This window comes from Bufo gargarizans, chromosome 3 (genome assembly GCF_014858855.1).
Source record: "Bufo gargarizans isolate SCDJY-AF-19 chromosome 3, ASM1485885v1, whole genome shotgun sequence".
In the NCBI taxonomy this organism is placed as follows: domain Eukaryota; kingdom Metazoa; phylum Chordata; class Amphibia; order Anura; family Bufonidae; genus Bufo; species Bufo gargarizans.
This window is the reverse complement of record NC_058082.1, coordinates 25,492,286-25,515,991: the sequence shown is the minus strand read 5'-3', so window position 1 is coordinate 25,515,991 and position 23,706 is coordinate 25,492,286. Positions and strand designations below refer to the sequence as shown.

The following is a 23,706-nucleotide window of genomic DNA, read 5'->3' as shown; positions in this document are numbered from 1 at the left end:
TTCGCTATGACTTTACGAATCACATCCAGAAAGCAATACTCATAATAACGACACCGAGCATCCCCGTGCCCGCCGCTAGAATACATCACGTTACAGGGGAGGCCGGTTGCTATGGTGCCGACGTGAGGCACCGCCTCCTGCTCTCTTCGACGCTCTGATAAGTTGGCTAATTTGTCAATCATTCTAATTGTGATGACGTAAGCAGAGCTCTACCGCCACCTAGTGGTCATTTGTGTGTAACGCGCTTTGTGTATTATAAGTGACCCGGATTAATACAGCCAGCTGCTAAAGCTTCCCGGAAGAGAGATGGCGGCGGCTGCTTCTTTCCAGTCCAGGACGGTGGGTTTGTTGTCATGGTTTTTATTTTATTTTTCTTGCAGGTTAATATATAAGATAGGCGGCGGACTACAGGTCTCAGCATAGCTGCAGCTTGTATGCAGAGCATTGCATGTACTCATTGGCAGCAGTCCTGGCTTATCTCTATGCATATGGCTGAAGGCTGCTCTATGGGTACATGTTGCAGCATGCTGGGCACAGCCAATAGGGCCGCCATTACTAATCCACCCAGCTTTCCTGGGGTCCTGAATGGCCTCTGTACCTAGTCGTGCTGTGAGACGGGAGCTCCGCAGCCTATCTAGGCGCATTTGCCATTCAGGACCTTGGAAAAGCAGAGTCTAAGCTCTAATGGATGCCAGGTCTAATCCGCCCGTGTCTGATGTCTGTACTTCTGCGTTTCAGTTGCACAGTCCATTATCTAAAGGAGCCAGCAGTAAAGACGCCTTCTCCTCCACGTCTTACACCTCGTACCCCAGAGGGGACCCGTCCGACCTGCAGGGTCCCCCCAGCCGGCTGCCACTTGCCTATCCAGAGAGCAACAGCAGAGGTAATGATGCGCTGGGGCTGATGTATTCCTGCTGGAAATTCTGAATGACTTGCTAGCAGTCTGCAATGAAGGGCCAGATGGGTGTTACCAGTTGGGGGGGGGGGGGGGGGTGTCGGTGTCCCTGCACAGTCTGACACGGGCAGCACTGATAGGATAGTGTCACACTGTGCAGGGACACGCTCCCAACTGGTAACTTTATTATGAATGCAGACTACTAGTAATTTGTATATGTAACTTCTAGCAGGAATAATAAAGGAATGGCACAACATAGAGCCGTAGTGTCTCCACAATTGTTATTACATGGGGAATGCAAGTAGTTACTAAAGCTGACAGGTCAGGAGAGGGGAGATGTCCTCTTTAAATCCATCCCATAGGAGGGCATCCAAGGAAGGAGGCTGCCATATCTCACATCAGTCACCACTGCAATGAGGCTTAGAGAAGTTGTCAGGCTACTTTCACACTAGCGTTTTTGCTGGATCCGGAAGGGTTCAGCAAAAAACGCCTCAGTTAGGGTACTTTCACACTGGCGTTTTTCTTTTCCGGCACTGAGTTCCGTCCTAGGGGCTCTATACCAGAAAAGAACTGATCAGTTTTATCCCCATGTATTCTGAATGGAGATAAATCCGTTCAGGATGTCTTCAGTTCATTCACTGGCGTTTTGGACGGAGGAAATACCGCAGCATGCTGCGGTATTATCTCCGTCCAAAATTCCGGATCAGTTGCCGGAATGCCGCATCCGGCTTTAATTTACATTGAAATGTATTAGTGCCAGATCCGGCATTAAAAATACCGCAATGCAATGCATCCGGATCCGTCTACAAATGCTGTCCGTTTGCATGCAGATTACCCGATCCGGTAGGCGGTTCTGGCGATGGAACTGCTTGCCGGATCACTCTGCCGCAAGTGTGAAAGTAGCCTTACTGATAATACAACCATCTGCATCCGTTATGAACGGATCCGGTTGTATTATCTGTAACATGGCCAAGACTGATCCGACATGATCTCCATTGAAAGTCAATGGGGGACGGATCCGTTTTCCATTGTGTCAGAGAAAACGGATCCGTCCCCATTGAGTTGCATTGTGGATCATGACGAGTTTTGCTCCGCATCCCAGGACGGAAAGCAAACCGCAGCATGCATTCTGGTGCACTCCGTTTTGTTCAGTTACGTCTTGTCCCCATTGACAATGAATGGGGACAAAACGGAATAGTTTTTTTTCCGGTATTGAGACCCTATGACGGATCTGAATACCGGAAAATATTAACGCTAGTGTGAAAGTAGCCTAACTTCAAGATTGAAACCTCAGAATAGGGGATCTGACTGGTGGCACCGCCATATGTCTCCAGAGCAGGAGTCGTGGCCCCCCCCCCCCCTTCCTCGGGCCCCGTGCACTATATGAATGGAGAGGCGGTCAAGCATGTGTGCTGCTGCTCTAATGCACTCTGTAAGGGCTCAAGTACACAGCCGTATGTAGTTTGAGGTCCACAAAAACTGATCAGCAAAAAATACGGATGACGTCTGTGTTCATTACGTATTTTACGGAACAGCTGGCCCCTAATAGAACTGTACTATCCTTGTCCGTAATGCGGACAATAATAAGACATGTTCTATTTTTTTGCAGAAAGAACATACGTTAAAATGAATGGGACTGCATATGGTCCGCTAAAAAAACCGGAACGAACGTGGAAAGAAAATATGTTCGTGTGCATGAGGCCTAAGACTCCTGAATAAGACCCAGTGGCGTACTTGGCTTCCCTTCAGCAGTCTTAGAGATGAATGGCATGGTGATGTGCATGCTGAACCATTGTTTCATATGGATAGGGGGAAGGCATAGGGCCCCCCCCCCCCCCCCCCATTCTCATAATCACTGGGGGTCCCAGCAGTCGCTGTCAGACACTTATCCTCTGTCCTGTCCATAGAAGATAAGTCCTGTAATCATGACATAATGAACGTTTCTGCTCCTTGTGTATTAACTTCTTGCCAAACGCGCTGCTTGCTGTCAGTGAATGACAATCCATACTGACTGATAGTTTGCTTCAGTTATTCTGGTCTGGGTAATCTACTGCGCTCACACGTCTGGCTATGTGACAGCGAGCGTGCGGCTACTGCATAGTGACTGGTTGCCCCCCCCCCCCCCCCGATCTTTGTATGTAATGGGGTCCCAGTAGCTGGATCCCCATGATTTTAACTCTTTAGATCCTGCTCTTGAAGTCAATACAGTTGACACAGGCACGATGGACCCTGTATCCTATAGACACCCATCATCTGCAGCGTCTTGGCCTGATATTGTCGCTTTGCCTGTAGACGTATAAATAATTTCCGAGCTTGGTCACCGATAGCGCAGCGTTAAATATTCATGAGCGTGCTCCTCGTAACATCTGCTGTGAACAGACCGCGGGTACTGAAACTTATACCGCCAATCTGACTGGTGGCATCTTAAAGGAGAACTACACGTTTCCTTTTGTGATGTTGTTTTTTTTTTCTCCGTTCACACCCAAAGTGGAACTAAGAATTCTGCTGATTTCCTCTTGGACTCAGATCATCAGTTTCCGATCGGTGGGAGTCCGACTCCTGGGGCCCCTGCCGATCAGCAGTTTGAGAAGGCAGTGGCGCATTGTATAGCTGCTGTGCGTGGTATCGCGCTCAGCTCCATTCACTTCAGTGGGACAGAGCTGCTCCTAAGCCACGTGAGTGATGAATGTGACTCTGTTCTCTGTGCCACAGCGTCCAAGGCCTCTTTCACACGGGCGTGACGGATTAGGTCCGGACGCGTTCAGTGAAACTCGCACTATTTTGCAAGCAAGTTCAGTCAGTTTTGTCTGCGATTGCGTTCAGTTGTTCAGTTTTTTCCTCGCGGGTGCAATGGGTTTTGATGCGTCTTTCATGCGCGTGATAAAAAAAACCTTAAGGTTTACAAACCACGTCTCTTAGCAACCATCAGTGAAAAACGCATTGCATCCGCACCTGCTTGCGGATGCAATGCATTTTTCACGCAGCCCCATTCACTTCTATAGGGCCAGGGCTGCGTGAACAATCGCAGAATATAGAACATGCTGCAATTTTTCACCAACGCAGAAGTGATGCGTGAAAAAAAAAACGCTCATGTACACAGACCCATTGAAATGAATGGATCCGGATTCAGTGCGGGCGCAATGCATTCGCATCACGCCTTGCACCTGCACAGAAAACTCACTTGTGTAAAAGGGACCTAACAGATGATATTATATGGCTGATGATTTAAACTGAGCATGTTCGACCACCTCAGCGAGGGGGACAACAAAATAAGGAAAAGAAACAAACAGCAGGTGGCGCTATACAGATACGTTTTAGTGAATAGCTCACTGGCTATACTACACTGTTAATGACCCGCAATTAGAAAAGTATTCAGATCCAGGTGGCACAACCCCTGTAACTCAGTGTGACTGTCCCACAATGCATTGCTCTCTGCTAATTTTGACTTGAGCTTTCTGTGTAAATGGAGAATAAAACATTGGAAGGCTAAGTACTTCCAGATCTTGTGTGTATATGTATATATTAGATTTTGTAGAGCTTTGCTATAAGTGGTTGTCTTCCCCTGCAATTGGCTGATATTAAAGGGGTGAACTTATACTGTGGAGCCTAAGGGACTCCCTAATAAATATGTTCTTTGAGCACAGAGCTCGATAATCGGTGCCCAATTTAGTTTGGACCTCTGGTTGACAACCAGCCAAGTGCCGCTCTTGTTAGGATCCAGCAGGTAACTCTAGCGCAGTGGTGGTGAAACTTTTAGAGACCGAGTCCTCAAACTGAAACCCAAAACCCACTTATTTCTGGCAAAGTGCCAACACTTTTTATTCCCCTAAAGTGGGGAAAATTGGCTTCTACCTCAGTTTTTTTTTTTGCCTTCCTCTGGATCAACTTGCAGGATGACAGGCCGAACTGGATGGACTGATGTCTTTTTTCGGCCTTATGTACTAGGTTACTACACGCCAATCTAGTATATCCTCCATGTACTTTATCACTTAGCTATAACAACCTGCCTACATTTACTGCGCTGCCCGTGCTGTTCATAGTGCGCCCTGCGCTGATGAATGGCAGGAAAAGTCTAAGGCATACTGGTACACCATAGACTTTATCCAGGCTGCGGGTGCCTACAGAGAGGGCTCTGAGTGCCGCCTCTGGCCCTAGCACCACCAGCTGTTTGTGGATCCTGTTTTTGCCTGATTAAATTTTCCTCTGTGCCCCCCCCCCCTTTTTTTTCCCCCCACACAGCTATAATGTCAGCCTTAAGGAACCTCCAGGAGAAGATCCGACAGCTGGAACTAGAGAGGATAAAAGCTGAGGATAACCTCAGACTCCTGTCCAAGGAGTCCACGGACTACAAGCATCAGCTGGAAAAACGGACCCAGTCCACGGACCATGTCAAAGATGATATGTCCAGGCAGAACAGAGGTAATGTCCTAGAACGGATCTGAGAAATGGCTCAGACATGAAGGTAGGCTCAACAAGGGTAACGGGGTAAGGGTTGCTGGACTCAGATTTTGTTTTCTGGTCTCCCGGGCTCCTTCCTCTGCTTACAAGCCTTCGTGTGAAGGTTGCCCCTTAAAGGTGCTGTGCCAAGTTTAGATTTTTAACTAACTGATCGCTGGTGATCCGATCGCTGGAACCCCCACTGATCCCGAGAACAGGGGCTCCCGTTCTCTCGATCTGATGGAGCATCAGGTCGGGCAGGCCTCCCACAGCTCTATTTATTGCTGAAGATGACTGCCATTTCCGATTGATCCCATACAGAATGAATAGAACAGCAGGGCACATGCCTGACCTGCCGCTCCTTCAAATCGGGGGAACGGGACCCTCGTTCTTGGGATTGGTGGGGGTCCCAGCGGTCAGACCACTGGTGATCAGTTAGTTATCCCATCTCCTGTGAATAGAGGGAAATTTGTAAACTTGGCACCACCCCTTTAACGCCCTTCTTTCCCTATCCATCAGGATTAATGCCCTCCCATTATCAGACCCTATTGGATGCCGACATATCATACAGCCGGACAGCAAGGACTGTAGGGAGCTATAATGATGTGACTGAGGGAAAGGTCCTGGCAGGGCACTAGACCGCTATTTTCTGTTACAACGTCTGTAGGAACAAAATCACTTGGAAATAAAGGTTGTGGTTTTGTTTTGCGCAGATCTCTCCAGACAGTTGTCAGCAGCAGAATCTCGGTGCGGCCTTTTGGAAAAGCAGCTGGAATACATGAAGAAAATGGTGCAAAATGCGGAAACGGAGAGGAATTCTGTTCTGGCCAAACAGGTACCCGGGTGGTAGAGGGCATATGTCATGGGCTTTGTGTATTGCAGATGTAACTAATGTCTGTGCATCTTTAACCCCTTCAGAACCTCCGCTGTACATGTCCGGTCTTTAAACATGGTGCCTGCTCACACGTGCAGCAGGTGCCATGCACACAGGGTTTCTGCTATAGCAGAGACCCACGGCACATGTATGCGATCAGTTAAATGTGAGCAGTCTGGAAGCAGAAGCCGTGTGCTTTCGCTCCGGTAACAGCGTTCCCTAGCAGAGATTGGGGAACCTGTTACAGTGCTCTAATAGGCCGAAGCCTCAAGCAGGCTTCGGAATCTGCTAGAGATTGCACCACCGATCTCTAGAACGAGGAGAGAGACGCGCTGTTTCCTTTCTGCAGGAGAGACAGCGAGATGGACTCAATAGAAAGTCTATGGGCCCATCTCTTTTTCTCCCCTGCAACGAGGAGAGTGCGATATGTGAGCACTTCTCTCCTCATCAGTGATCGTGGGGGTCTCAGCACTCAGACCCCGTGGCTTAAAAAGAAGAAAGAAGGTATGGAATCCAGCGTGCAATAAAATCTGCATCATTTATTTCCACATATTAACCGCCTCCGGACCGCCTAACGCAGATCTGCGGTCCAGAGGTGGCAGCTGTGCGCTCAACGACACATATACGCGTCATCTCGCGATAGCCGAGATTTCCTGTGAACGCGCGCACACAGGCGCGCGCGTTCACAGGAACGGAAGGTAAGCGAGTGGATCTCCAGCCTGCCAGATCGTTCGCTGGCAGGCCGGAGATGCGTTTTTTTTTTTTTAACCCCTAACAGGTATATTAGACGCTGTTTTGATAACAGCGTCTAATATACCTGCTACCTGGTCCTCTGGTGGTCCCTTTTGTTTGGATCAACCACCAGAGGACACAGGTAGCTGTGTAAAGTAGCACCAAACACCACCTACACTACACCCCCCCCGGTCACTTATTAACCCCTTATGAACCATTGATCACCCCCCTGTCATTGATCACCCCCCTGTAAGGCTCCATTCAGACGTCCGTATGCGTTTTGCGGATCCGATCCGTGGATCCGTAAAAATCATACAGACGTCTGAATGGAGCCTTACAGGGGGGGTGATCAATGACAGGGGGGTGATCACCCCATATAGACTCCCTGATCACCCCCTGTCATTGATCACCCCCTGTAAGGCTCCATTTAGACATTTTTTTTGGCCCAAGTTAGCGGAAATTGTTTTTCTTTTGTTTTTGTTTTTTCTTACCAAGTCTCATATTCTACTAACTTGTGTCAAAAAATAAAATCTCACATGAACTCACCATACCCCTCACGGAATCCAAATGCATAACATTTTTTAGACATTTATATTCCAGACTTCTTCTCACGCTTTCGGGCCCCTAAAATGCCAGGGCAGTATAAATACCCCACATGTGACCCCATTTCGGAAAGAAGACACCCCAAGGTATTCCGTGAGGGGCATATTGAGTCCATGAAAGATTGAAATTTTTGTCCCAAGTTAGCGGAAAGGGAGACTTTGTGAGAAAATACAAAAAAAATAAAAAATCTATTTCCGCTAACTTGTGCCCAAAAAAAAAAATTTCTATGAACTCACCATGCCCCTCATTGAATACCTTGGGGTGTCTTCTTTCCAAAATGGGGTCACATGTGGGGTATTTATACTGCCCTGGCTTTTTAGGGGCCCGAAAGCGTGAGAAGAAGTCTGGGATCCAAATGTCTAAAAATGCCCTCCTAAAAGGAATTTGGGCCGCTTTGCGCATCTAGGCTGCAAAAAAGTGTCACACATCTGGTATCGCCGTACTCGGGAGAAGTTGGGGAATGTGTTTTGGGGTGTCATTTTACATATACCCATGCTGGGTGAGAGAAATATCTTGGTCAAATGCCAACTTTGTATAAAAAAATGGGAAAGGTTGTCTTTTGCCAAGATATTTCTCTCACCCAGCATGGGTATATGTAAAATGACACCCCAAAACACATTCCCCAACTTCTCCTGAGTACGGCGATACCAGATGTGTGACACTTTTTTGCCGCCTAGGTGGGCAAAGGGGCCCACATTCCAAAGAGCACCTTTCGGATTTCACAGGTCATTTTTTACACATTTTGATTTCAAACTACTTACCACACATTAGGGCCCCTAGAATGCCAGGGCAGTATAACTACCCCACAAGTCACCCCATTTTGGAAAGAAGACACCCCAAGGTATTCCGTGAGGGGCATGGCGAGTTCCTAGAATTTTTTATTTTTTGTCTCAAGTTAGCGGAAAATTATGATTTTTTTTTTTTTCCTACGAAGTCTCATATTCCACTAACTTGTGATAAAAAATTCTAGGAACTCGCCATGCCCTTCACGGAATACCTTGGGGTGTCTTCTTTCCAAAATGGGGTCACTTGTGGGATAGTTATACTGCCCTGGCATTTTAGGGGCCCTAATGCGTGAGAAGTAGTTTGCAATCAAAATCTGTAAAAAATGACCGGTGAAATCCGAAAGGTGCTCTTTGGAATGTGAGCCCACCTAGTCTGCAAAAAAGTGTCACACATCTGGTATCGCCGTACTCGGGAGACGTTGGGGAATGTGTTTTGGGGTGTCATTTTACATATACCCATGCTGGGTGAGAGAAATATCTTGGCAAAACACAACTTTTCCCATTTTTTTTTTTTTGATATTTATCTCACCCAGCATGGGTATATGTAAAATGACACCCCAAAACACATTCCCCAACTTCTCCTGAGTACGGCGATACCAGATGTGTGACACTTTTTTGCAGCCTAGGTGGGCAAAGGGGCACACATTCCAAAGAGCACCTTTAGGATTTCACCGGTAATTTTTTACAGATTTTGATTGCAAACTACTTCTCACGCATATGGGCCCCTAAAATGCCAGGGCAGTATAACTACCCCACAAGTGACCCCATTTTGGAAAGAAGACACCTCAGGGTATTCCGTGAGGGGCATGGCGAGTTCCTAGAATTTTTTATTTTTTGTCACAAGTTAGTGGAATATGAGACTTTGTAAGAAAAAAATAAAATAAAAAATAAATCATAATTTTCCGCTAACTTGTGACAAAAAATAAAAAGTTCTATGAACTCACTATGCCCATCAGTGAATACCTTAGGGTGTCTACTTTCCGAAATGGGGTCATTTGTGGGGGTTTTCTACTGTCTGGGCATTGTAGAACCTCAGGAAACATGACAGGTGCTCAGAAAGTCAGAGCTGTTTCAAAAAGCGGAAATTCACATTTTTGTACCATAGTTTGTAAATGCTATAACTTTTACCCAAACCATTATTTTTTTTTTACCCAAACATTTTTTTTTTTTTTATCAAAGACATGTAGAACAATAAATTTAGCGAAAAATTTATATATGGATGTCGTTTGTCGTTTTTTTTTGCAAAATTTTACAACTGAAAGTGAAAAATGTCATTTCTTTGCAAAAAAAATCGTTAAATTTCGATTTAATAACAAAAAAAGTAAAAATGTCAGCAGCAATGAAATACCACCAAATGAAAGCTCTATTAGTGAGAAGAAAAGGAGGTAAAATTCATTTGGGTGGTAAGTTGCATGACCGAGCGATAAACGGTGAAAGTAGTGTAGTGCAGAAGTGTAAAAAGTGGCCTGGCCATTAAGGGGGTTTTAGCTAGCGGGGTTGAAGTGGTTAAAATCCAGGTACAAACACACTCCTGTTAGTGCTCCAGAGCCGACGCGTTTCATCCACACTATGCGGTTTTGCTCATGGCCATCAGTAAGACCACACAGTGCAGCTGAAACGCGTTGGCTCTGGAGCACTAACAGGACTGTGTTTGTACCTGGATTTTAATATGTGGAAATAAATGATGCAGATTTTACTGCACGCTGGATTCACCAGTTTAAGCGCTTGAACACACGATGGGATCCGGAACATGAAGTCCAAAAGGGTGAGCTGATCAGTCTCTATGAAAAGTTTTCTGACAACTCCGTGACCCTTTAATTGATGCAGCACCAAAGCTTTTGTTGGTAAAGCCAATGAGGTTTCCCCCCCCCCCCCCCCTTACGATGGTACAGGGGAAGCTATCAATAACTTTGTGTGGATGAAGACCTCCCTGTGTACCCCACAATCCAGCGGCCCCTGTCACCTCCTCTGACACGTTTGTTTAGTGTACACTTGTACTTCCCATAAAATAATTCTGCAGCGTTTATTTCTCAGAACGCTGAGTTGTGACGATCCTCTGTTATTTTATCCTGGAAATGTTTAAATAAATTGACAACTGGGCGTTACCTTTCTCCTGGTTGAGGAGGCGTGCCCTACTCAGCCTGGCACCGTCTGCTCTTATTGGTCAATTGTATTGTGTTTATGGACACAGCACTGGAAACGCCCAGTTATCCATTTATACACAGAAATAACAGAGGATCGCCACAACGTGGTTCTAAAAATAAATGTTGCTCCAGAATTGTTATAATATAGGGAATGCAAGTGTTCACTAGAATGGACCTGTCACCGGTCTGTCATTGAAGGGGTTGTCCCGTTATGACAACAGGATAGGGGATAAGTGTCTGATCGGCAGGGTCCGATCTCGTGAACTGGGGCTGGTGCTCCTCTGTTTGGATGGAGAGGTCGTGCATGCACGCTGTTCCATTCGCCTCTCCGGGACTGCTGGAGATAGCTGGACGCCTGTGCTCGGTTAGCTCCAGCAGCGGCAGACACGTGCGCGGGCGTGTAATAAATGGCTTCCTCCTCCGCTATCCTATATGAGCTCTGGCGGGTTCTCTGTACATTTAGTAGTATTTTGTGTGTGCTATGGGTTGTAGAGATAAAGGAGTTTGTGTCATCGTTAGGTATCACTCGAAGGAGACCAAGCACTTGAAAAATCTAACTTACAAGCCAAGCTGGAAAAGTTGGACAAGCTAGAACAAGAATACCTGAAGCTGACCACCATGCAAGTGCTGGCGGAGGTGGGTGACGGCACAGAGGTCTCTACCCCCCAGATCCTGCCGGCAGTCTAATCAATACTTTGCTGTATCTGCCGAACTTTACTCTGAACTGATTAGATTGCTGCATAGTTCCTCCAGCCTTGACTAGCGGATGACCTACCTGTGTAATCAGTACGGGGGGAAAACCCCTTTAAGAACCCAGTGAATGAAAGATAAAATTAAAGGGATTTTCTGGGGAGAAGATTTGTTAAAAAAAAAAGAAGAAAAGGTCCAGAATGGCTTACAATGCAAAAGAAGCATTTCTCCCCTCACTGATACCACTCTCTAGATCCTGCCGCTCTCCATGTCTTGGCCCTGCTCTACACATTGGAAATGCCCACTCAGCCAATCGCTGGCCGCAGTGACTCGCCTGAGCAGGCGTTTCCTGTGTTTTGAGTCAAAACCAGGAAGTGAAAAGCAGCGGAGACCTGAGCAGTGTCAGAACGGCAGCAGCGGGACGTATCGGTGGGGATAACTAATGCATATTAAAGGTTTTATCCGATACAAAAAGAAAAAAAAGTTCCCCATAGGCCCAGGCCCTCACACTGAATGTTTTTGTTCTGAATCTACAACTCCCAGAATGCATCATTCACTTCTATGGGAGATACAAAAACAGCCAAGCAAGTGTGCATACTGGGAGTTGTAGTTTCACAGCAGCTGGAGTGCCGAAGGTTGCTGATCCCTGTGCTACGTGATCAGTCGGCCTGTATCAGCAGATAAGCTGCCCATGTAAAAGGACCTTTACTGTAGACTTGTTTCCCCCGACATCAGCTCTGATTTCATTCATCTAATCAGCCGTAGTCACACATTTTGTCTTATTTTATTTTTTTAAAGAATAAAATCCGTGATATAGAGCAGAAGCTGCGAGAAGAGGAACATCAGCGGAAACTAGTCCAAGAGAAGGCCGCTCAGGTCGGTGGCTAATCATATGGGATCCATGTTTTTTAAACCCTGATATTGCAACAAAAAAAAAGTGCAGCGTGACACAGAAAAAACTGCCTAAGAATTCTGTTTATTGCAAGCCCTATCCATAAGAGAAGAGCCCCCATAAACTAATCCCCAACCCTCCAAGTCATAAGGCCCTACATGGGTAAGGGAAAGGTGGCCATCCTCTGCCAGGGCTTGGGAAGAGACTGGTCATGCTGGATTCCACCCGACCTGCCACACACATGTCTTCCAGGAGCCCAAATCAAGGTATTACTCACCAAGAAGGGGGGACCAGGGGTTGCAGAGGAGAGAGAAACCTTTTGGTCACATCTCCAGGAGGGAAACTCATAAGGGCACCGCATCCTGAAGAATTCTTGTGACAAACAAATTTGGATAGTAAAAACCCATGTGAGTCATTTATTATGACCCCCTGCCCCAGAAACTGCTAGCTAGGAGCACGGACTGCCAAAGGATGGGCCTTTTTTATGATTAGTCTTGCGCCTTGTCATAAATTAAGCGTGTATATCGAAGACCAGCGATAAATGAGCCCCCCCCCCCCCCAATGACCTATAAAAAATAAAAGCAAATATGTGCCATTACAGCCCAGACATTCAGCCGGAATGATGAAAATAAAAAAAATCCTCTTCTCACCCAACCATAAGGACCAGGGAAAGAGGGGTGAGTGGGATCCCTCCCCCAGTGAGTTCAGGTGCACTAGGGTCACCACTCCTGGGGCACTTTTCAGGTTTTCAAACAACTCTGCCCATGGGATCCAGGTCTTCTACAGCAGTGTTTCCCAACCAGTGTTCCTCCAGCTGTTGCAAAACTACAACTCCCAGCATGCCCGCACAACCAAAGGCTGTCCGGGCATGCTGGGAGTTGTAGTTTTGCAACAGCTGGAGGCACACTGTTTGGGAAACACTGTTCTACAGGTAGCCATCAGTAGAATTAGGACAGGAATTACAGTGCATCCAATATTCTTAAATTCTATAAAAAGTTGTGCCAAGTTCTTCTTCGCCGGATACTAACCTTGTGTCACCACTTGTCTCACAGCTGCAGACGGGTCTAGAGACAAATCGCATTCTGCTCAAGTCTTTGACTCCTCCTACAAAGCAGGGGAAGATAAAGAGGCGCGCGTCACACGGAGAGAAGGTAATAACAACCTCCGTTATCCACTTAAGATGAGGGCATGAAACACCAAGGAGAGCATAATGTAAGGGCAACTACAGAATGGGAAGACATGTTCCTCCATTGAGTCGCTGGCAAGGGAAGCTGCCAGTACGGGCACTTTTTTTTTTTTTTTTTTTTTTTCTGCATCATTTATTTTTTTCTGCATCATTTATGTAGTGTTTGATTGCACCAGGTCCTCCAAGGTTGCTCTTTGCTGTAGCTTTCTGCGCTGCCCCATCCTTCTCATAGGGCAAACTTTTTTAAAGGTAACTAGTTTTTATTCTTATAGTATGAACACTTGACATAGTATACACAGGGTTACATAGTTAATACGGTTAAAAAAAGGCAAACGTCCATCAAGTTCAACCAAGGGATACAGTAGGTGGGGACGTGAATCCCAGAAGGAAGTGAGACTCAGATTTCTACATGTTTTCATAAGCATTAATGTTTTTTACTTTTTAAGAATTCATCTAAACCCTTTTTAAAACTGTCCACTGTTCCTGCTGTGACCACGTCTTGAGGAAGTCTATTCCACAGATTCACAGTTCTTATAGTAAAGAAGCTTTGACGCTTCTGGAGACTGACCTTTTTCTTCTTCAGTCGGAGGCGGCGCCCCCTTGTCTTTTGAGGGCATTTTACATGGAACAGTTTTTCACCGTATTTTTTGTATGGCCCATTTATATACTTGTACAGGTTAATCATGTCCCCCCTTAGACGTCTCTTCTCAAGACTAAATAAATGTAATTATTTTAATCTTTCTTCATAACTAAGACCCTCCATGCCCCTTATCAGTTTGGTCGCTCTCCTCTGTACTTTTTCCAGCTGCAGTGCGTCCTTTCTATGGACTGGTGCCCAGAACTGAACTGCATATTCCAGATGAGGCCGCACCAATGCTTAATCTATATGGGGTTGAGTAACTTCAGATACATTTTCTTTTTTTGTGAATGGCATTGGGGGACACAGCCAGATGGGTATATGCCCAGCTGCCACTAGGAGGCTGACACTAGAAAGGAAAAGTGTTGGCTCCACCCAGATGGGCTATACCCTCTGCACAGACACTAAACTAACCTTGCGGGTGCATACTATTGTACCTCACCGGTCACCCAGTCCCACATTACTGCATCCGCAGTGGCATGCCGGCAATCCCACGTAAGTGCGAGTTTGCCGAAGTGGTGACCCTGCGCCCCCTGAAGACGTCGGACGATAAGTACTTTTCCCTGCGTCCTGGGGTCTCCTGGGTTAGTTCCCCTCTTTTGGCCAGGGGGTGGGATTCACTTTATTTGGGGGGCCTGTGATTGAAGACAGGTAAGGAAATGGTGAGCGGTATAGGGCAGTGATGGCTAACCTCCAGCACTCCAGCTGTGGTGTAACTACAACTCCCATCATGCTCAATTCATTTCTATGGAGTTTTGAGAACAGCCAAGCAAGTGTGCATCTTGGGAGTTGTAGTTTTACCACAGCTGGCGTGCCGGAGGTTAGCCATCACAGGTATAGGGTAATGAGTGTGTTGGGGTAAGCTCCTCTGCATGAGCAGTCTGGGGCATTCTGCAGCACATAGGGTTGGCTGTGTCCGCTGTTTCCCACCCCTCTAACTCCTTTCGTCAGGGGATGATGTCGGTGCCATGATTGTTTCATTTACTGTTGTCAGCATTTACACTATATATTAATCTTTCTGACCTAATTCATTTCTCTGTTTCAGAAGGCCGACCATCAGAGCTGCAGCCATACACAGCCTCACTACAGGCTGAGCCTGGGAGATGTGCCCTTTGTTGCTGGAAAGGTGAGCAATACGATAGAAAGCCACGGTGGAACCGGCTCCAGTAATTCTTATCAGGAAGAATATCGCAAGAGTCACAGCTTGGGCTCATTCAGTGCTTTTTCCCTCCAGTAGAGAAATATAGGAATAGCGCTGCTAAGACTATGGACACTTTGGGGGTATTTTTATTATTATTGCCTTTTCAGTTTTCCCTGTACAGCTTTCTATTTCTGTGTAATTGCAGACTAGTCGGCTCTATGAACCCCTGACAGCTCATAAAAGCTCATTATAGCTAAACCCTTTTCAATTTATTAGGAATTTTGGCTTCAGTGAGTGTTTATGAGCTCTCGGGCATTCACAGATAAGGGCCACGCATGGAGCCGTCAGAGCAGTTCCCTGACAGTCGCTGTGAATCCGAAAGCCTGCTAGTCTGAAAATACACAAAAGTTTCAGGCTAAAGTCAGCATTACTTCATTCTTTATTCAGCTAGTAACCTGCCCCTGGTTTTAGACTTTTCATACGTACACTGTTTGCCTTCTAGTAATACAAGCTGGATGTGAGATCTGTGTGTCCAGGTTGCTGCTGTCTTCATTAGCTCTTTTGTATCAGCACAGCTTCATACTTGGAGTGATTTCTCCTTCTACAGCCAATATTGGGATATCTTTTCAATTGTATTGATAGACACTGATACAGATGAGTGTGTGATTTCTCCCACCCTACCCTGCAGTCAGCTGCTGGTTTTCTTCTCTCTGTCTGTACACTCACACACAGCCTGTGTGATCTCCCCACTGACTTGCACACATTTTTCCCTTGCCATCTACACTTTGATACAGTACGATCTAGGCATGGATGCTTTTCCCCTCTTTCCACATCCTACCATGTACAACCTCCTCCCCCTCCCTGCTACAATCTCTGACACTGAGAAGGGAGGGGGAGAGCAGAGGGCCATCAGAAACTGGAGCAGTCTGCTGTCAATCTGCTCGAAGCAACAGGACAGCCATCTGTATACTGGACTTACACAAACTCTACTGCAGGGAAATAATAGGAAGTTTTTGATTTAAAGTTTATTAATTTCTGTATTGAGAAAGCAAATGAACAATAAAAACCAGTCCTACGTTGTCAATAGCCTTTAAGTAATGGGATATCTTTACACATAGTTGGTGCAGGTATATGACTGAATTTAGTTCTTGTTTTTCAGTCCACCGCTCCCAGTCACTCTGTGCGGGCCAATGTCCAACATGTCCTTCATCTGATGAAGCAGCACCATAAGGTCTTCTGCAATGACCGGGTTGTGAGCGATCAGCCTTTAGAACAGAAAGAGAGCAGTGTCCGGTGGACTGATCATTTTGTGCCGTCCTCTTCATCCTACCGGGAGCTATCGGAGGTTCTGCTCACATTGGAAGATGAGTTTGGGCAGATGAGTTTGTGAGTATTGCCGGCAGTCTGGTGACCGAGCGGGGCTGTATTATTGACAGTTTGATCCTAGCTTTATTTTTTGCTCCACTAGTGATCACCAGGAATTGGTGAAGCAGATTAATGAAGCACATTCCGACCGTCTCAGGGAAGATCTAGAAGAAGAACTGGAGGTTTTAGTGAGGAGAATGGAGGCAAAAGCTGACCAGATAACTAAAGTACGCAAGCACCAAGCCATGGTGAGTGACACGCTCAGCACAGTAGATCAAAGCTGCTCTGTCACCAGATCACCCCTATTAAACCATAGCCTAGTAGGGCTGATCCTGCAGTTTAAGGGCTGTTTCACACTTGCATTGTGGCATTCTGGTTTTAAGATCTGGCAGAGGATCTCAAAGCTGGGCCAAAATGGTTCAGTTCATGGTCAATGGGGACAAAACTGATGAGGATGCATTCTGTTCCGTTTTGTTGTGTGTTTTTTGTGTGTCCTGTCTGAAAAATGGAACAAACTGGATTCAGCAGCAAAATCAATGTCGGTCAATGATGCCGGATCTGGAAAAAAGGATCAGTCACCCATCGATTAACAATGATTTTAGTGCCGAATCCGTTTTTTACGGAACAGATACATCCAGATGTGTTAAAGGTGGTTGTCTCACTTCAGCAAATGGCATTTATCATGTAGAGAAAGTTAATACAAGGCACTTACTAATGTATTGTGATTGTCCATATTGCCTCCTTTGCTGGCTGGATTCATTTTTCCATCGCATTATACACTGCTTGTAACCAGGGGTTATGACCACCCTGCAATCCATCAGTGGTGGTCATGCTTGCACACCATAGGAAAAAAGCACCAGCCTATGTGAAGTCCCAGCCACTAGAGAGGCTGGCGCTTTTTCCTGTAGTGAGCAAGCACGACCACCACCAGGGTGGTCATAACCATGGAAACGAGGCGTGTATAATGTGATGGAAAAAATGAATCCAGCCAGCAAAGGAGGTAATATGGACAATCGCAATACATTAGTAAGGGCCTTGTATTAACTTTCTCTACATGAAAAATGCTATTTACTGAAGTGAGACAGCCCTTTAAATATGAAACAGAACTGTTTTGGTCCGGTTTTGAGATCCTCTGCCAGATCTCAAAACCGGAAACCAAAACGCAAGTGTGAAACAGGCCTAAAATAATATCTTCCTCCTCACTGTCGGCACCACAGTTGTTGATGGAATCGTACTTCTATTCCTTTGCTGGCAGGCAATTTCAAGCACCAGGAGGTTTTTTTTTTTTTTTTTTTCTTTCTTTTTATTTTCAGTACGAGCAACGTTTTGCCATATTTTATTTTTTTGTCATCTTGTCCCCTCAAAAGATGTACATACCAAAAATGATGGTTAGGGGTAGTGTCAGATGAATGGTCGTCTATTACAGTGCTCCTCAGGCCCATCTACCGGTCATGTTTTCAGGATTTCCTTAGTACTGAGCAGGTGTCCATGCATTCATTCTGTGGGATATTCTCAAATAAGACCAGCAGGTGGGCCCCGAGGACTGGCGGTGAGTAACTCTGATCTGTTACATGGGCAGTCCAAGCCTGCTGTCAGTTCTGACTGGGTCATCAATATTTTACTCCTGGAAACCCCTTTAATCGGTATTGAGTGTCCTATAGATCAGCATTCCTCACCGCCAGTCCTCAGAGCTGCTCATGATTTGAGAATATCCCACAGATGGACTACCTGAGGTGAGTCCTGATGCATTGACACCTGCTCAATACTAAGGAAATCCTGAAACCATGACCTGCAGGTGGGCCCTGAGGACTGGAGCTGAGGAACGCTGCTATAGATGACCTCATTTCAAGCCTTTAGGCAGATCTAACACAAGGGAGAAGTAGAAGTGTCTGTCGTGTCCGGTCAGATTCCATCTAATTTTTATCTCCAACAGCTTGGAAAATTATTAAAGGAATCAAGGCTGAAAAAGAAAGCGTCTTGTGAATCCTCCAAAACCATTCATAGCGGCAAAGACCAACCAGCTTCCAAACACGACCCCAACAGAACGAGTCCGGGGGAGAAGAGCAGGAAGAGTCTACAGCTACTGAGAGAGATGCAGACCCTGCAGGGCTCGCTACAGAGGGATGACGTACACTGGGAGTAACATGGCTCTTACTGGGAACCACTCGGGGATAGTGACTGTCCGCAGCTGCCGCACCCCCGCCTCGGATATCTCACGATTGGATGCTGCCGGAAACGTTAAGTGTCCGTTCAGTAAGAGAAAAGGGGGCGGCAGAATAAAACCCTCCTTTCTGATGTCCTGCAGGTGGCGCTCATACTGACTGTACCTTATTTATTATCAAGCTTGTGAAGCGTTTTGGGTAGCATTTGAAGTCTTAAGGGTTAATGAGAGAATGCTATTGCACTGCATACAACCTAGTTAGTAGGTAAGTGCTGGTAGGTAGGTGCTTGGTCAAGGTCTGGCATGCCCAGAGCTGCAGTTCTGCAACCAAAGGGGTTGTCCATGGTTAGAAACACAATGCTGTTTTCCTCCTTTTTCACAGGTTTCGTGCGGTATTGCCGCTTAGACTCCTGTAGCCCTACAGAGATGAGCTGCAATACTAGACACAACCTGAGGACAGGGCTGACGACTTCTGGCTAAACGCTGGCGGGTGAAGACAGTAGCAATTTGTCACTCATTCATGTCCCTGGACACTTAAAGGGGTTATCCTGGTTCAGATCTAAACTCGGACATATCCCCTTTTTCACCCCTCGGGCCCTTCTGACATGAGTATCGGAGCATTTCATGCTCCGATGCTCTCCCAATTTTCGTAAGATCCGGTGATGTACTGGGCTCTCCATGGGCATGCTAGACGGAGTCTACCGCCTAGTAGTAAGCACGACACAACTACTTTAATGTAAACAATAAAAATCATATAGTACATGACTATCTATTTCTAAAAAACGTAGAACCAGCCCTGTACCTCGCATGGATCCAGAGATCTCCCCATTTTTTGCTCCAGTTTACTCTGCTAGATTTATTTTAAGATGGCAGCACTGGGGCTATGCACTTTCTCAGGGAGCGTGTCCTTTCTGCTGCAGCTGGCAGCAGTAGAAGGATGGAACTGAGCATGTGCGTCCATCTCAATGAGCAGGACAGAGAAAGTAGAAAAAGAACAGACAGCAGGTGGCGCTGTACAGAGAGCTGGTGAGATATTCACTAAAATCTAAAATGCTTAATTGCATGCAATTACCAAATTATTCAGGTCCAGGTGCTGGTTTAAAAATTGTACAATATTTTTGTGGGACAACCCCTTTAAAAGGAAGTTGTGTTGGGGGGAGCAGTTATACAGAGAGGGGAATCTTCCCAACCTATTGGCAGCTTTTAGAGAGAATGTGTGTCATTAGAGTGTCAGCTCAGTTGCCTTATGTACTTGTTTGTGCATCCAGCAGCCTGTTTTACCTCCGGCCCTTATAACCAGTATGGAGATAGGCCGCCAACAGAGTAGTCTCTAGTGAGGAGTATGCAGCAGCTCCCGTCCTGACCTCCCAGCACTACCGGGTTTTATAGCATTATATTGGTTTATGATGCTATGTAACACTTACAGTTCTGGAATGTATTGGATATTATACTGTACAGTAAATTTCAGAACTGTAAGGGTTACATAGCATCATAAATCAATATAATATGCGACCGTCCTGCTCTTGCCCCCCCCCCCCCCCCCCTCCTGTGCTGGGAGGTCAGGACGGGAGATCACAGGCTGCGAGTCGGATGCGTGGGACTTGCTTGTGTGAAGGGGCCTTATAGCTGAGGCCAGACCATTGGATGGGTACCCCATGACATGCACTTAGTAGTTTAGGATTATTGGGGCAATCATAGATGCCCTGATTGAAAGGGGTCATAATGAATGTAAGTGAATGGAAAACATTCAAATCCTGGAAAAAATCTTTCTGAATTGTATAATTGTAAGGTTTCTGTAAATGCTGCTGTACTTGCGTCTCTCGGGTGTACAGCGAACAGAAGGTCACTATTTTTTACATTATTAATACATTTTCATGAACACTTTTTGAAGCTTGCTTTGGGCTGGGGTCTCACATGCAGGTTAGGCCTCATGCACACGTTTTTGCGGCTCTGATGTGGACCCATTCACTTCAATGGGGCTGCAAAAGATGTGGACAGCACTCCGCGTGCTATCCGCATCCGTTGCTCCGTTCCGTGGCCCCGCAAAAAAATATAACATGTCCTATTCTTGTCCGTTTTGCGGACAAGAATAAGCATTTCTACAATGGGCCGCCTGTTCCGTTCCGCAAATTGCGGAAGGCACACTGGCAGCGTCCGTGTTTTGATGACCACAAAAAACGGAACGGTCGTGTGCATGAAGCCTTAAGGTACAGATTTTTATGCATTTTTTTTTTTTTTTTTTTTTTAAAGCCAGAACCAGTGTGCAGGTGAATGCACATAAGATCTACACATGTTTCTGCACCAAAAGCTTCAATGTCTAATAGCGGATTTGATGCGGTGTAGCCGCAGATCTCGCCCTTCCATTGAAAAGGATGAAATCTGCAGCTAAAACCGCAAACCTAACGGACATGCTATTTCATTTGAACTGCGCTCGGCAGGTCACTCTCCGAACTGAAACAATCCGCAAAGTGTGCATGAGATTTGAGTAAGGCTTCTTTTACACTGGTGATTGGATTGTCCGGCAGGGGAACAGCCTGCCAGATCTGTACCAATGTCCGCACACGTGTGCCACCGTAAGTCCACTCTGGCCCCATTCACTATAATGGGGATGGGTCGGAAATGCGGCTGCAGCACAGCAAACATGCCGAGGGGTGGCTGGACAAAAACCACAGCAATAGTGAATGGGGCACTTCCTAATGTATTGTGATTGTCCATATTGCTTCCTTTGCTGGCTGGATACATTTTTCCATCACATTATACACTGCTCGTTTCCATGGGTTATGGCCACCGTTGCAGAGCAAATACAAGGTGGCTGGGATGGGAGCTGCTGCACGTGTGTGCCTATGTATATTTCCACAGTCCCTGCTGGCGTCTTTTCCTATATTGTGCAAGCACGACCACCACTGCTGGATTACAGGGGTGGTCGTAACCATGGAAATGAGCAGTGTATAATGTAATGGAAAAAAATGAATCCAGCCAGCAAAGGAGGCTATATGGACAATCACAATACATTAGTCAGTGTGCGGCTCTGAATATTAACATTTTAGATTACAGATGGAAATCCCAGTTCAGGTCAGTTGACTTGCAGTCGGGCTGAGATTTATGGATATAATATAGATGTTATAATGCGCCCATGCTGTGTGAATAAGGCCTTACTGATAAAATCCTGACGTCCTGCTGTAACATCGTATGTATATTGGCCTACCTGCCTATGTATATGGATCATGTGGACTTTACAAAGATTGTATATTTATATAAAGTATATAGGGGAGATGATGTAGTTTTTGGTTGCGGTGCTCTTTTCTCTCCAGAAATAGCGCCTCTCTTGTCCCATGTGCGGTGTCGGGTATTGCATTCAATTTAGAGCTGAGCTGTTAGGTCAGACATCACCTCCTCTGATCCTCAGCTGTGTCATGTGACTGACACCATGATCGTTTGCATGCGTCAGATCGCGGTGTCTAATAACGATCTGCCGCCGGCAAACCACTAGACAGCATGTGGACGAGCGCTGGCATAGCGATCTCCTCCGCTAGCGAGCAGGCGATTGCCGGGAGGGAACGCTTCAGTCTCGACAATCGTCTGCTCTATCTGTGATACAGGCTTCAGTCTGAAACACTTTGGTGCTTTTATTGTTATCGCTGATAGAACGTTCACATGATCAGGGATCCTTCTTCAGTGTCCCGATAATGCACTTTTATATGATAAATCTCATTGTGTGTCCTGCTTGCACTATATAAATAAACCTATGTATGGCTAAATGGGTGTCACCAGTTACTCCAGTGCAGTAGAAGTGGATCGCACTCCGGTGTAGCAGAGATCTGAATGGTCAGCAATCGCGCTGTGTCCTATTTTATAATCTAGAGGTCATCCCTCTAAATAATCTGGAACTGGACAAATGTAAGAATCATCATCACGGGGACCTCAATTATCCCAGACCTCTACATCACCTTATGTTACATGTCTCGTTTACTCAACCCAATTAGGGAATTCTGGTTCAAGTAGCCAAAGTGACTACGACGACTGTCTTCTTGGAGGACTTGGCATGTCCAGTTATTACACAGGCAGTCCTTTAAAGGGGGTATTCTCATCCTACACTGGTGACATATTGCTAGGATATGTCCTCAATGTCAGATAGGTGCATGTTCCACCTCTGGGGGCAGCACCCTGCATTCTCCGCTGTAGGTTATTTCTGTCTGTCCCATAGCCATGAATGGAGAGGACGCTGCGCAAGCTTGGTGTGTGCGCTCCCCTTCATTTTGGAGGACCTGTTCTAGAGATGGGAATAGTTCCCAAAAGTGAGACTTGCAGCTATCAGACATTGATGGCATATCCCAGCACAGGGATCAGCAACCTCTGGCACTCCAGCTATTGTGAAACTACAACTCCCAGCATACTCCATTCACTTCTTTGGGAGTTCTGGGAGCAGCCAAGCAAGTGTGCATGCTGGGAGTCGTAGTTTCACCACCGATGGAGTGCTGAAGGTTGCTGACCCTTGTCCTAGCGATATGCCACCAATGATTAAGATGCGACAACCCCTTTTTAATTTCAGAAGGCACTGTGTAATGCTTCATTTCCCCTGTGGAGGCGCCGTAGGGCAAGCGTATACTTTCAATCAGAGTTCAGTTAAGCACTCTGTGATCACCGTGTATTTTATCCACATCCGATCTGGCTTTTTTTTTTTTGGTGGTTCGGATGCCTACCTGTTCACTTCATTGGGGTCGCAAAAAAATGGTGTGCTGTCCGCATCTGTATGTCCATTCCGCGGGCCGGCAAAAAAATAAAAATAGATGTCCTCTTCTTTATGGCCAAGGATAGGGCAGGACGTTCCGCAAAATACAGAATGCACACGGATGGTATGCGCATTTTTCGGATCTGAAATTTGCAGACCGCAAAACGGCTAAGGCCGTGTGTGTTCGCCCTTAAAGGGAACCTGTCATGTGGATATTTGATTATAATCTAACTAATTATATACAATCATTAACTACTGAAAAGTGCCTTAGATGTATTCACTTACTGGTGTGACAGATGGTTACCTCATAATATACACACAAAGATGCCGCATGCTAATGAGCCGCTTTGAGTCCAGCGTTTATTTAATTCGGAGCTATAGCCACTCACCTGCTGCTGATTCATATGGAAAATAACTGTCAATCAGCAGAAGGTG

The 23,706-nt window shown here is 46.1% G+C and overlaps 1 protein-coding gene across 2 annotated transcripts; it reads left to right on the top strand.

The window, feature by feature from the left end:
* Window positions 1-281: 281 nt before the first annotated feature.
* On the top strand, window positions 282-22,300 carry CEP57 (centrosomal protein 57). 2 transcript variants are annotated; one of them, XM_044287237.1, is made up of 11 exons: window positions 282-339; window positions 739-883; window positions 5,135-5,314; window positions 6,046-6,167; window positions 10,990-11,106; window positions 11,959-12,036; window positions 13,105-13,203; window positions 14,924-15,001; window positions 16,176-16,402; window positions 16,485-16,629; window positions 18,315-22,300. In XM_044287237.1, exons 1-11 carry the CDS (start codon window positions 307-309, stop codon window positions 18,522-18,524), a joined length of 1,434 nt encoding a protein of 477 aa, XP_044143172.1. In that variant the 5' UTR covers window positions 282-306; the 3' UTR covers window positions 18,525-22,300. The 2 variants fall into 2 exon arrangements, with proteins under 2 accessions (XP_044143172.1, XP_044143171.1); XM_044287236.1 differs by having other exon boundaries at window positions 14,921-15,001.
* Window positions 22,301-23,706: the final 1,406 nt, after the last annotated feature.